The sequence below is a fragment of the Limulus polyphemus genome, unplaced genomic scaffold, assembly GCF_000517525.1.
Source record: "Limulus polyphemus unplaced genomic scaffold, Limulus_polyphemus-2.1.2 Scaffold4842, whole genome shotgun sequence".
Lineage (NCBI taxonomy): Eukaryota > Metazoa > Arthropoda > Merostomata > Xiphosura > Limulidae > Limulus > Limulus polyphemus.
Genome location: NW_013670452.1, coordinates 28,282 through 42,130, shown reverse-complemented (window position 1 = coordinate 42,130; position 13,849 = coordinate 28,282). Strand labels below are relative to the sequence as shown.

At 32.5% G+C, this 13,849-nt stretch overlaps 1 protein-coding gene across 1 annotated transcript in view; it reads right to left on the bottom strand.

Annotated features, from left to right (window-relative positions):
* LOC106471767 (roundabout homolog 1-like) overlaps window positions 1–13,849 on the bottom strand; it is a 58,357-nt gene that overhangs the window by 25,668 nt on the left and 18,840 nt on the right. Inside the window, exons 10-17 of the mRNA XM_022400376.1 lie at window positions 13,154–13,379; window positions 11,939–12,054; window positions 10,649–10,820; window positions 10,243–10,443; window positions 9,719–9,746; window positions 7,933–8,070; window positions 7,144–7,306; window positions 6,061–6,148 (exon numbers count right to left, since the gene is read on the bottom strand). Coding sequence (XP_022256084.1) covers window positions 6,061–6,148; window positions 7,144–7,306; window positions 7,933–8,070; window positions 9,719–9,746; window positions 10,243–10,443; window positions 10,649–10,820; window positions 11,939–12,054; window positions 13,154–13,379 — 1,132 coding nt within the window. The remainder of the gene's footprint in view (window positions 1–6,060; window positions 6,149–7,143; window positions 7,307–7,932; window positions 8,071–9,718; window positions 9,747–10,242; window positions 10,444–10,648; window positions 10,821–11,938; window positions 12,055–13,153; window positions 13,380–13,849) is intronic.

Sequence of the window (13,849 nt, the reverse complement as noted above, 5' to 3'; positions counted from 1 at the left end):
TTTGTCATGAAACATCTGAAAGTACTGTAATAAGTGAAACATTAGGCTTAAGTTTTGTGTTTTTCTTGAACCTAGTGCACTGACAACTTGAACCTAGTGCATTGACAACTTGAACCTAGTGCACTGACAACTTGAAGCTTGTGCACTGACAACTTGAAGCTAGTGCATTGACAACTTGAACCTAGTGCACTGACAACTTGAACCAAGAACAATGACACCTTGAACCTAGTGCATTGACAACTTGAACCTAGTGCACTGACAACTTGAACCAAGAACAATGACAATTTGAACCTAGTGCACTGACAATTTGAACCAAGAACAATGACACCTTGAACCTAGTGCACTGACAACTTGAACCTAGTGCACTGACAACTTGAACCTAGAACAATGACAATTTGAGTGACTTTAGTGATATCATTGACTTGAACGAAAAAATGATGGTTACCAATTTAAACTTGAAATTGTGTCAGTTTCTGTAGGATTAAGTAACATTTTTAGTCATGGATTAGTGGCTCGTAGAACGACTCCAAGATTTTTTAATTTTCTATTACAAACTTTTAGCTCATAGCTCTGTCATCTCGTCGGCCAATTTTGAGATCCAATTACAGCTTTGGACTCGGGAGGTCAAACTCTTTCGATTGAAATATTTGATCATGCCCATGGCCTCGTATATTAATTTATCCTAATCCTGCCTAAAAAAAATTTCAGTTTGAAGGTAGGCTGGTAGAGATCCTGATGACTAATAAAATTGAATCGGGTATACGCACGCCCCATGCTTGGTATTGCTGGTACACAAAAATATAGCTAATAAAAAGAAAAAAAAAAAGTCTCACAGATTAATTTACTCTAATTCTGCCCAAAAGAATTTCAAGTGCCACGGCTATTGAGGATTCCCTCGTGTTTTTGTTCATAAATGCTGTTAATTTGTCAATTATTTGGTTGTATAAAAAAAATGTTGTTGAGCAAATGAGTACATTGTTTATTATCTTTACAATGTATAAACACACAAATTATTAAAAATAATGTTAGTGTTCTTCGTTTATCAAGTTTCATGGCAACTACACTCAGTATTGAACAGATAATTGTATCTAACAACTCTTTAGCAATGAGCTGCTTTTTTGTGACACATACTTAAAGAATCAGAATTAGTTTAAATATATTTTCTTTGAGATTAGTTGCCACAAAACCTAACTACAAATAATATTAAATTTTTCACTCCCCTTACAGATCCACGTGTAATTATACCTTTGAGCATGTACTCATAAGATCAACTGATTCAGTCACACAAGTATTTGGAAAGATCCTTTTTTATTGGGATTGAACAACTGGCACATACAGTTGTTGTATGTAAAAATATTCTGAAAACAATGTACTAAGTATTATCCAAGACCAATGCTCAACACAGTAAATGTTTCATAGCTATCAAGAATATAACAGGGAGGAATAACTGTGTACTGAAGCTTTTCTATTACCTAACGTAAAAACCAAAACCTGCTTTCTCACCATCACTCTTTACTGTAGGTAAAACATAATAACTGAAGTTAAAGAATACATTCTAACATTGTGAATAAAATTATTTGGGGGTATTTTATATAAAATGCTTTATTTGGCACACGGATTGCTACTCTGGAAGACACACACACATCCTTTCTTTTCCTCGAAATGTCAACAAGAAATAACAATAAATGAATATTTTCTATAAGAATGTTGCAAGCATTGGTCTTGGCTTTGGAAGTAAATGTAACATTCATAAGTTTAACCTTTGAAAACCATTATTCCTTAATATGAACATACAATAAATATTATTTTTAGCTACAGCTTACACACACACACACAGAAAAAGTCTATTTTAACTGCTTAAACAATCCACAAGGAAACTGTAGGCACATGAGGTTTATCTCCTGGTGACAAACTGTATCTTGGAAACACCCTTACCTAGCCCTACTGTAGGTTCTGTTATTTTAATTAGGTTAATAAGAATATAAAAAATTAACAAAAATTAATAAAGTCAGCAAACAAGGCTGTTAACCCTAATACCACCTAGGTTTCACCCTTACCAACAGTCTTGTATTAACAATAACAGTATATAAGACACACTGTATGCAGAATGAACAATTCCTTCACATGTGACTTCAGTGGGGTTTGAAATGTGCTGCCATGCTGAGGCTCTAATTTACCATTAAAATATTTTTTAAGTTCCAAGTTAGATCAGAATATAAACAGTTTCAATGAACACAAGACATCTTGATTGGGATATAAAATAAAAAAAAAACATCTTGGTTGAGAACTGAAATCAAAAACACATATTGGTTAGGAGTTGAAATCAACAAGACATTTTGGTTGGGATTAGTAAAAGCAGCTAACTTTCTGTAGACAAATGTCTAAAAGAGTTGCTTATTCTGACATGTCACATGAAGGTCATTTGAAGCAGAGAATGGCTTAACTCCACTGTTAATCATGCCAACAACAAAAGACTGACTGGTTATTTCTGATTACAGAAACGAGTGATAAATGTGGGACTAAAGTAGTTTATGTTTCCATATTAAAGACGATACTTATTACCAAATCATAAAGATTACTCTTGTGTTACAACATTTACCACTAGCTGTAGAAGATATATTAACATAACCTTCAATAGACTTGAAAAAAAACTTAATTTTGTAAAACAAAGAAACAAGTTTTTAACAAATCAGCACGGACATAATGTACAATTAAAAAACAACAAAAGAAGATGAACAAATACACAAACCTCTCAACTGTCTGATGAATATATGAAGACGCTATAAAATCTTAGATAACATAATCACTCGATAAAACAGACAGAAGAAAAAATTATAATAACATCACCGTCATCCATTAAAGTTATGCTAAAAACACAACCATGTTTTTTAATACAAACCTTTTCAAAGACTAACATCAACAACACACAAAAAGAAAACGAAATCAATTCACCAAAACAGGAATAAACATTTTCACCTTTTTTTCATAGTTAGGCTTAAGAAATATTATTCTAAGGCTTTCTTTTCAACAGATAAAACAATCTTCAACAGATGCAAGAAACCAGCTAACTGAAGCAATGAAAAGTCTTCTAAAGGACTGATACAATACTAGGTCAGAAAATTAACTAACCACAGAAATGCATATTCTTAATATTCTTTTTATTATGAATTGCTTCCTTTCTATCAACTTGATAACGATATTAAAATAAGTTCCTACTCAAGCCTTGCTTTAGGTTACATGTTAAAGCTTAGAAACAAATATATATATATATACGTCAAAAATTATATCAAAGCTTACACGTTTAATATACAATTTTGTTTTCTGGACAAAACTATATTTTCTATACATTTATATAACACAATCAAATACCCAGAATGCTCATATAAAAAGTTATTTCATCTATGATAAGTAATTCTATGACCGAACTGTTACAGAAAGACAGTGGCATATTCAAATGATTTTGTTAAAACTTCTCTATACAGAACTCAACAACTTGGCAACATTTACATCACATTTGGACAACTATTAACATCAAACTTTATCTGTTCCTTCTCAATATTTAATGTGTTTGGTATAAAAACTTGTTTCTTAAGGGATAAACATCACACAAACCTTAAAACAAACATTACATTAACTTACAAGAAGAAAACTAATAGTTTTGTGTGGATTATAAAAGTTACAATTATGTAAGCTAATATCAGAGATTCCTCTTCATGTTTAATAATGTTTAAGTCAGTAACTGGATTTTTTAATAACTTTCCTTCAATGACGCATTTTCTACAATTTTATAAATGTTTAGATTATGTTCTCAAGTAATGACGTGTTATATTGGATAATTATTTTGTACATTATGTTGAACTTAGTGCACTGACAACTTGAACCTAGTGCACTGACAACTTGAACCTAGTGCATTGACAAGTTGAACCTAGTGCACTGACAACTTGAACCTAGTGCACTGACAATTTGAGCCTAGTGCATTGATAACTTGAACCTAGTGAACTGACAACTTGAACCAAGAACAATGACAATTTGAACCTAGAACACTGACAACTAGAACCTAGTGAACTGACAACTTGAACCTAGTGCATTGACAACTTGAACCTAGTGCACTGACAACTTGAAGCTTGTGCACTGACAACTTGAACCTAGTGCACTGACAACTTGAAGCTAGTGCATTGACAACCAATCACAACGTGACGGGACAACAGGTAATGAGTAATTGAATGTATGCGGATAAAATATTGTTGGCCACGTGAGACGTGAGTTATAGCGTTTGTTATAGAGTTACTGTTGAAATTAAGTGTATGGTAAAGTTATATTCAGAAAGAATAAACCAGTTTTATTTAAGAAAGGACTTGTGTCGCTAAAGTTTCGTCGGAACGACGTTACGGAAAATTAACTAACGAACGGAGACGTAACAATATATATAATTAGTAGTAACATCTATATTTTAATAGCAAAAACCATGAACGTTCACGACCTTATGTTGTGGTATTAAAATATGTTAAAATGTTCATACAAGAAACGTTGGTATTCTACATTGTGTAAGCATTTTTGGTTTATAGGGACATACTGATAAAAACAGAATAATCCTTAGTGTCTCCGTATACATGTGACGGAAGTCTTTAACAGGTGGGATTCTGTTAATGATGTGTAGTATGGAAAATAAGGAACCTAGCCCACTGACAACTTGAACCTAGTGCACTGAAAACTTAAACCTAGTGCACTGACGACTTGAACGTAGTGCACTGAAAACTTAAACCTAGCCCACTGACAACTTGAACCTAGTGCACTGAAAACTTGAACCTAGCATAATGACAATTTGAGCCTAGCACACTGACAACTTGAAGCTAGCAAACTGAGTACTTGAACCTAGCACGCTGACAATTAGAGCCTAGTGCGCTGAGAACTTGAACCTAGTGCACTTAAAACGTGAGCCTAGCACAATGACAACTTGAAACTAGTGCACTGATAACTTGAATCTAGCACACTGACAACTTGAATTTAGTGCACTGGCAACTTGTAGCTAGTGCACTGACAACTTGAATCTAGTGCACTGACAACTTGAACCTAGTGCATTGACAACTTGTAGCTAGCACACTGACAACTTGAACCTAGCAAAATGACAATTTGAACCTAGCACACTGACAATTTGAGCCTAGTGCACTGAGAACTTGAACCTAGCACACTGACAACTTGAACCTAGTGAGCTGACAACTTGAAAATAGTGCACCAACTTGAACCTAGTGCACTGAGAACTTGAAGCAAATGCATTGAAAACTAGAACCTAGCACAGTGAAAATTTGAACCTAGCACGCTGACAAATGGAACCTAGCACACTGACAACTTGAACTTAGTGAACTGACAACTTCAACGTAGTGCACTGACAACTTGAACTTAGTGCACTGACAACTTGAAGCTAGTGCATTGACAACTTGAAGCTAGTGCACTGACAACTTGAACCACGAACAATGACAATTTGAACCTAGAACACTGACAACTAGAACCTAGTGAACTGACAACCGAACCTTCGTGAATTATCGGGAGACTACTAGATTGGGGGTAGTCTGGTATATATAAGAGAGAAGGACGTGGCGTGATACTAGTCACCTGACCTCGCTGACGCAACAGGTGGTTTTAAATATAGTACTAACTTATATGACTGTACTATACTATCAGTACAACTTACCATATTTATGGGTTATTACCATACCCACAATTAGGTATGGAAATGAGTGTTAGTATACTTCAAGGCACCTGTGTTACAACTCCTTCCTGTTTTTCTCTCACACACACCTATTAGTTATTCTGCTGTTTTTAGTAGCTACTGATGAGAAAGGACTTTTTTTTTCGAAGCCAGTACTCCAACAGTTGCTTTTTTTAGAATTCAACCTTCAGCAGTTTTTATACAACTGGCATATTCCCTATTGTTTTTTTTTGTAAACATTGTTAAGGTTGAATGTATAGTTTACAAGTTTATGTGTTTATTGGCTCTCTAGGCTAACTGACTGACTAACAGAACGAAAGCCAATAGTTTTGAACCATTTAAAATTCATTCACCATCATAGTTCCTCAAAGATTCAACATCCATTAGTCTTTCTGACTTTTTACTGGCTTCTTCTGACCCACTGTTTTGACTGTCTTTCAGCTTGAAGGGTAGAAATAAACATGGTTTAGTACGTAATAAAACAAAAGAACGTTTACAGAACTGAATTTAAAAATATATGATGATTAGATGCTGTTAAGTTAAATACTATGCAAAACTGAAAATTATTTGAAGTTATTTTAATCACATGATATTTTTCCCACAATAATTTCATCTCAGCCCGATATTACATTGTAAATTGCTATACAATGTCAGTTATTATAAGATCATAGTAAACTTTGGACATCCATATAGCTTATTAATGAAGTTATTAATAATTTTTCAATTGCAGATAAAATATATTAACACATCAAGTACAAATGTGGTAAGTTACAATTCATATACAATCATGTTACAAAGTTTTAACAATGACGCTGCCATTTATTTGTATTTTTTATACTTAGAATGTGAAAATTATTTTCTTTGAATTTTATGTAAATATTGAGAAATTAATATGCTTTATTAAAGTCATAGTTTTTGCAAATTGCTCCCTACTAAAAAGATATAACCAAAGAACAGTAGAGAACATGTATTAATATAGAGTTAAAAACATTGTTAACAGAAAGGTGCCAACTGATGATTCAGTGTTTTCTAATCTAATCATTTTTTGGTTTTAGTTTTGTTGTGTATTCCTTTATGGCATTATGTGCTTGTATTAACTTTATTATGTAGAACTGGCTTTATTAATTTATAACTTATGTTTAGTTCTAATCTACATAGTTTATTTACCTTTAATAATTTCTTTTTAATATGAAAGATAGAAAAATTCCATAAGTTGTTGAAAAATTCAATCTTAAAGAAGTATTTAGATTATGTTAAGGTTATTAATTAGTTTGAGGAGACAAAAAAATGAAATATAGAAAACTTTTACCACCTCCCACACAGAGTTATCCTCTACAAATGATCTAAATCATACAAATTTTATAAGTTGAACCATTCTACTCTCTATGGTACAAAGTCTCTTCTCGTGAAACAGTATGTAGATTCTATAAACCTACTGATGCACTAACGTGTTTCTGTACTGGCCCATTGATCAGTGTTGTGGTAGCATATGGAGCTGGAGCTGAAGGATGTTCCTTCATGTAGAAAGTGGCCATATTGTGTGTGTCCACTTCAGCATAGTCTGAAGCATTCACGTTACATTGTAAGGGGGAATAGACACTGCAAGTGAAAACAAAAAAGTATTCAGTTTTATTACTTACATTGATCAACTGTTTACCTAATAATTTTAATAACATAATGATTAGATCTGTAATGTATGAAGAATGATATAGATTTTTAACAGAAAAATAGTTTTATGCATTAAGGTTCCATGAGATTTTTAACCACATTTTAGTCAAATTTTTAGTTCAGAATAAGCATTAACTTATGATTATTTGAGCTGTTCACAATTTTTAGAGTAAAACAATACTTTTTGCTAATTTTTTACAATATGTATATCAAAAAATTAAATATATCATTAGTTTATAGACACTGAGAAACCATTTCAAACTGCATAAGTGTGTGCCAATAAAAGTAACAAACTAACTAATAAGTTGAAAGTATTCTAGCAGTCAATATTCAGGTTCAAGTAGAGCTATAATAAATTTTATCCTATCAACAAAGGCAGTAGGCTACATGGATATTTGTTTAATATAAATGAGTATATAAACATTTGAGAACCAAATCACACTCTGATAATGGAATTTTTCACAGATAATTATCATTAGTTCTTGGTATGTTATTTCAATTATGGAGAAAACAGCCAAGCAGGGTAAATATAAGAGATGGCACATCGTGTTCATTACCTTGAATAATTATAGCCACTGGAAGAGAAGTCCCTTTTATTCAGTAATTTGGTTTCACTTGTGCCGTGTTCTTTAGTGTGAAGTGAGGGTCGCCAAGCACGGTTAATCCACAGGGTCTCATGTGCACTGACATCAGTCCTAATGTTTGATGGGAAAGCCCAGGAAGTGCAGGGTTAGTCAGGAGGTTAGTTAAAAGAAAAGCTCTTCACTAGGAATGCAGACTTTGGGAAGGAGAGTGGCAGGATGCGTCACATGACATTCTGTTAAAACATTAGCTAACCTCATGTATACAAAATGCTAGACAAGCAGTGATACATTCCAGTTTATGGGGCTGCAGGAACTAAAACATGAGGAATGAACATTTCTAGTATAGGCTCAGCATGCAAAGTTATAGAAGATGTAAAAGAAAAGGTTGAAGCCTTTTCTGATCGTTTCAGCACATATAAAACCATACAAAGAGGATGATATTTTTGTCAGACTTGTGATGTTAAGCTAAATGCATATGATACAAATGATGTATACAAAAACAGAAAGGCATAAATAAAAAGGACTATAACTGATTCATCCTCTAAAAGTCATCTAGCTCTGAACATGAATATAAAAGGAAGAAGCAAAACCTCAAAAACATAAAGATTATACTTAATAATTACTATTATGTAAATATAATATAATTTATCATGTAGTTAAACTAGCTTAACAGTACTTTCTGTAGTCTATACTTGGCTCAGCCATAGTAACATTATTGTATTATGAAGGTCCTTTTTAATTATTATTTAAACCAGCAATGATAGCAATGTCTTCCAAAGCCATGAGCACAAGACCAATGAAGTAAAGTTGTAAAAAACCAACAAATTTTAAGGCATTTTTCATGTGGCATGGTGTACCCTAGGAGCTAAAAAATCGCATGAACACAGGTACCAGTACAACTGTACAAACAGAATATTACATGTTACTACTGTAAACATATTAAATCACTCACACAGAAGCCACTGAGAAAGACAATAGTTTGTGTTAAAAGGTATTGTTCGTTTTTAACTATTGGTTTCAATAAAATCATTTATTTTACCCTTAACTTTGTCTTGTGTGTCAGTAAAAAAGTTGTTAATGAAGCATCGAACAATTTAATAACTTTTAACAGATTTAAAATTGTCAAACTACTTTCATTGAGGAAAATATTATTCATTTCAGGCATTATGGGAAATAGAATTGAATAATATTTTCCTCAATGAAAGTAACTTGACAATTTTAAGTCTGTTAAAACATTAATGTTTGTTGTTTAAAGGGGTTAAGCCAATATATAAAGTTATTTTCATGAATATACTTGTTGGAATATTGAAACAACCTCACTAATTAAAAATACATAAACACTGTAGAGTAGGCCAGGTAAGATACCAAGTCACAGATATAAACACTAGCTAGGTTAACAAAACTTGAATTTTCTGTTTAGTGAGGAACCTTCTAAACTGAATAATTAATTCAAAAATGCAACCCAGCAATTTTTACAAGAAGCAAGTTCTGATTTTAATTATTATAATGTTTTGAACCACAGTATGAGTCATCATCAGGTAAAAATTACTCTAACCTTGACCTTCACTTTTACATGATGATAACCTGATACTGTGAGTCAAAATGTTGTAATAACAAAAATCAGAAGTAGCCTACTGTAATAATTGCTGTATTGTATTTTTGAATTAAGACTTGAATCTATCAAGATAAATTAGCCATTAACACATTTTTGTCTAATATTCTGAATTTAGTTACTATTGTATACATATACACATCTCACCTGACATCTTCTGGTTTATGAGCTGGGACTGCAAAAAAAAATTATATATGACTTTAACTACACTTGACAAGTACATATAGTAGTTTCATAAAAATAATAACATCTTTATTTTAATATTTAAATGTATTAAACATATTTAAAACCTTCATTTCCTTATCAACAGAAATAATTTATTCATTATGATTATAATAAGTTATGTTGCACATAACCTTAAGATGTATCTAATAACTATCAATTCTCTGGGTTTTCTCAAAATGTTCATTTAATAAAAAAAAAGACATTTTAACATATTAAAAACAGTCAGATGTTACAAATTCAATTGAATATAAAACTATAATTCTTTGAATTAGGGTCAACAAATTGATTTACTACTTCCTTATCATAAATATTTTTATCAAAGATTAAGATGACACTTGTGTAAACATTAGGTAACAAAGTTTATTTTTTTTCTTCCACACATCTATGTTATAAGACATTTGATCATACTGATTCCCCCAATTAGTGTTTAAAACAAATGATTATACCTGCCAAATGAGCAACTAAGGCTTTTTTCCAGGCCATGCGACGGCGTAAGAATAGGATGACAAAGAAGACAGAAAGCAATAAGCACGCTAATCCTCCAATCAAAGCAATAAACCAGGGCTGGCGAAGCAGATCTTGAAGTGAATTACCAATTGATGTGGAGGTTGGTCCAGCTTCACTGGGATTTCTCATATAACTTGGATCTGTAAGATATAGTAGACCTTTTTTAGACTCAAAAATAAATGTATATTAATGTCATACACAAGCATACAAAATGATGTTATACAACAGGAAATATAATTTCTGAAGAATATGAGAAAATAAAAATAGATTACAAAAATTTTCTAAAAATAATGTACAAATCTGTTCATAAGATCAACATTCAGATTCTTAGTGATAGCTACTAACCCATAATTATAGCCAATGGGGAACTGTAGGGGCCTGGTCCTATGGAAGTAAAAGCTAAAGCTTTCACAGTGTAAGTAGCACCAGCAGTAAGGTTGCGGATTACAATAGAAGTTGAAGTAGCATTTGTAGTTATATTGGAGTGAATGTGAGAGGTGTTTCTCAGCAAATAAATCTGAAACAAGATACATTTGTTTGGATATTAGTAACTTGCCTTAGCTATTAGCCATAATTCCAGGGAAAGATAATGAAATGATACATGATACGAAAGAGTAATACGTATAGTTTTCTTTAAGTCACAAATATTGCAAAATCATTTTCGGTGTTGTTTCCAAAAAGGGTTACTATATGTATATTAGATAATTATGAAACTAATCAGCCTTCGAAACAAAACATAATATATTTCCTTAACAAGACTGATTTTGTCATAATAATAGTAACCATAACATACCTCTCTTGTACATAACCAACATAAAAACCCACTGCCTGATAAACCTTTGCAAAATGTATAATTTAAGATGAATAATATCTCACATAAACAATTTCAAGGATATACTCACAGGTTTTATCTGTATATTTAACATGTATATTCCTTACTGTTTATGACAAAACTTTTTACTACAGTAAACATTGTATTCAAACTTCAGATATATAACACAGTTTGTAACGCAACGAGTTAAACAAATTGTTAGGTTATCTTACAGAGTTAAATTGAACAATAGTTGTCTCATTCAAGGTAGCAATAAAATTTTGTATTAACTAATAATTATACAATATATTTATTTTAACATTTTGGAAAGGAAAAGTAAGCAAATGGAATATTCACTTCTCTAGAGTTAAACTTAAGGTTAGTATTGTTACGTCTCCGTTTGTTAATTGATTTTCCGTAACTTCGTTCCGACGAAACTTAAGCGACACAAGTTCTTTCTTAATAAAAACTGGTTTATTATTTCCGAATACAACTTTATCGATACACTCAACTTCAACAATCGCGCTAAACAAACGCTATATCAACGAACGTCAATAATACAACAATACGTCTCTCTCTGACTGCAGTTCAATTACTCACTGACTACGCACACATTACATTCCCCTCTTTTATATACCAGCGTACCCTATTTCTAGTAAGAACTTGAACATTCGCCAAAGTACATGATAGTTCTAGAAACTTTGCGTCACGGTGGTCATGTGACTCGCTGACGCAACAGTATACTTAAAACTCATTCATTTGCATTTCATTTTAATTAACATTGATAATTTTTGTAAAGCAAAGAGATTTGTATTTAATCTTACACTATATCCTTCCAATATTCCATTTCTATGCTGAGGTGGTGGAGGTGACCAAAAGATGGCAGCACTTGTCATATTAACCAGCTGAACACGTAAATTATCAGGTGGTGCTGACGGTACTAAATAAAAACATATACGGAACAGTCTAACTATATATATGATTATAACAATTTATGTGTGAAAATATAGAAGAATGTAATATATAAACCACTCTTTATCTGCTATATACATTGCCGACAAGGTCTTTCACCGAATATCAAGCCTCAAATTAAACTTGTAACATTATGGAAGCGCACAGTTACTTTATAAGTAAATTTACAAACACTATCAATATAATACATTTACAAGTAATATATATATATATAAGTAGCCAAATCTTTCGAAGAAAACTTTTATCTACAACTAAATGTTGAATTCAGGTTTGAATAAAATCATTTTAACTGAATAATGCTATAAAATCTTACAATGTGTAATTCCCATAAGTTTGTAATACAGTGGCTACTTATGTACGGAGTTTTGTGTATTCATCCCTACCTTGTTTCTGTACTTTTTGGCGTTGCCATGCCTAGACTATCTTTATTTTTCTCAGTTTGTTTTCTGTTACTTGTTTCTCGTCTTTTTTTAAACAATACCAATGAATGAATGGCAGTCGCTATGAAGGCAGCAGTTTTATCCTGTCGTGATGAGTTGTCTTGATGAACATCATATGTTGAGGTTGGTTAAATGCTATACTGCTTCTGCACTCCCCAAGTTAAAATGAAATATTTTGGTGTATAAATCACCGCAACAACTTCGAGAATTGGTGAACTAGCCCTTCTGAGGCCAGAATTACAATAATCAGCAGGACATGTGGCTGTTACGTTACTCGCTGGTTCTCTACTTTAGCGATGTTTTTTGGCTGAACTGAAGGACTTAATTAATAGCTTCTGAAAACCTTGAAAATGTAAGTACGGATGCTTATAAAAGTCTCTTAGATTGTTATAAGAGATATTTGAGACAATGATGAGCAATACATAATATGCGTCTGCCATTCTTTTCCCGGCCCACTACATAAACTATACCATAGTCTCATTACGTTTATTTAATTAGGCTTAACTCAGAATATAATGATATTATATTTTCTTATAAATGAAAAAGAATATCTCGTTTCTAGACAGTTATTTATATCAGAATGAAAAAAGAGTAAAGCTAATAGATATAAAATGCATGAAGACTCACCATCTTCTAAGGTTTGTACGAGGCGTGAGTTGCTAGGTGGTCCTTCCACAGTTCTGTAGAACGGGACAAGAAAAAACTCGTACTTTGTAAACTTCCTCAAGCCGGTGAGGACGTATGAAGAAGCCAAACCAGTCAATACTGTCATGATCTTGTACTTACGAGATCCGTCGCTGATATCTCTGAATCTGATGTAAAATCCTTCTACGTAGTTTGGATCACCTTGCATCTGAAGATTGGAAAATAATGCTGTTTGCACTTGAAGGTTCAGCAAGCCAAGCTTTTAAATTAATTAGTTTGTTAGTGCTTAAAGAAGTCAAGTTTGATCACACTGGTAGATTAACAATTCAAACAGTATTAATGTATTGTTACGTCTCTTGTTGTTTGTTAATTTTCCGAAGAACTTCAGCGATACAAGTCCTTTCTTAAATCAAAGTAATTTATTCTTTCTCAACATAACTTTGCAATACACAGAATTTCCACAGTCACTTTAACTTAAACACACGCTATAATTCACAACGATTCACGCAATTTACTTCGGGTCACTACCGCTCACTCGACTGGATTATCTGTATCTAAATCTCCCTATCTGCCCTTATCTATGTCGTCACCTCTCCCACGCTTTATTTGCCGAGCTTACATATACAAGAATAGAGAGCGCCTAGAAAAGACTAGAGTTGCCAGGAACAGACACGATCC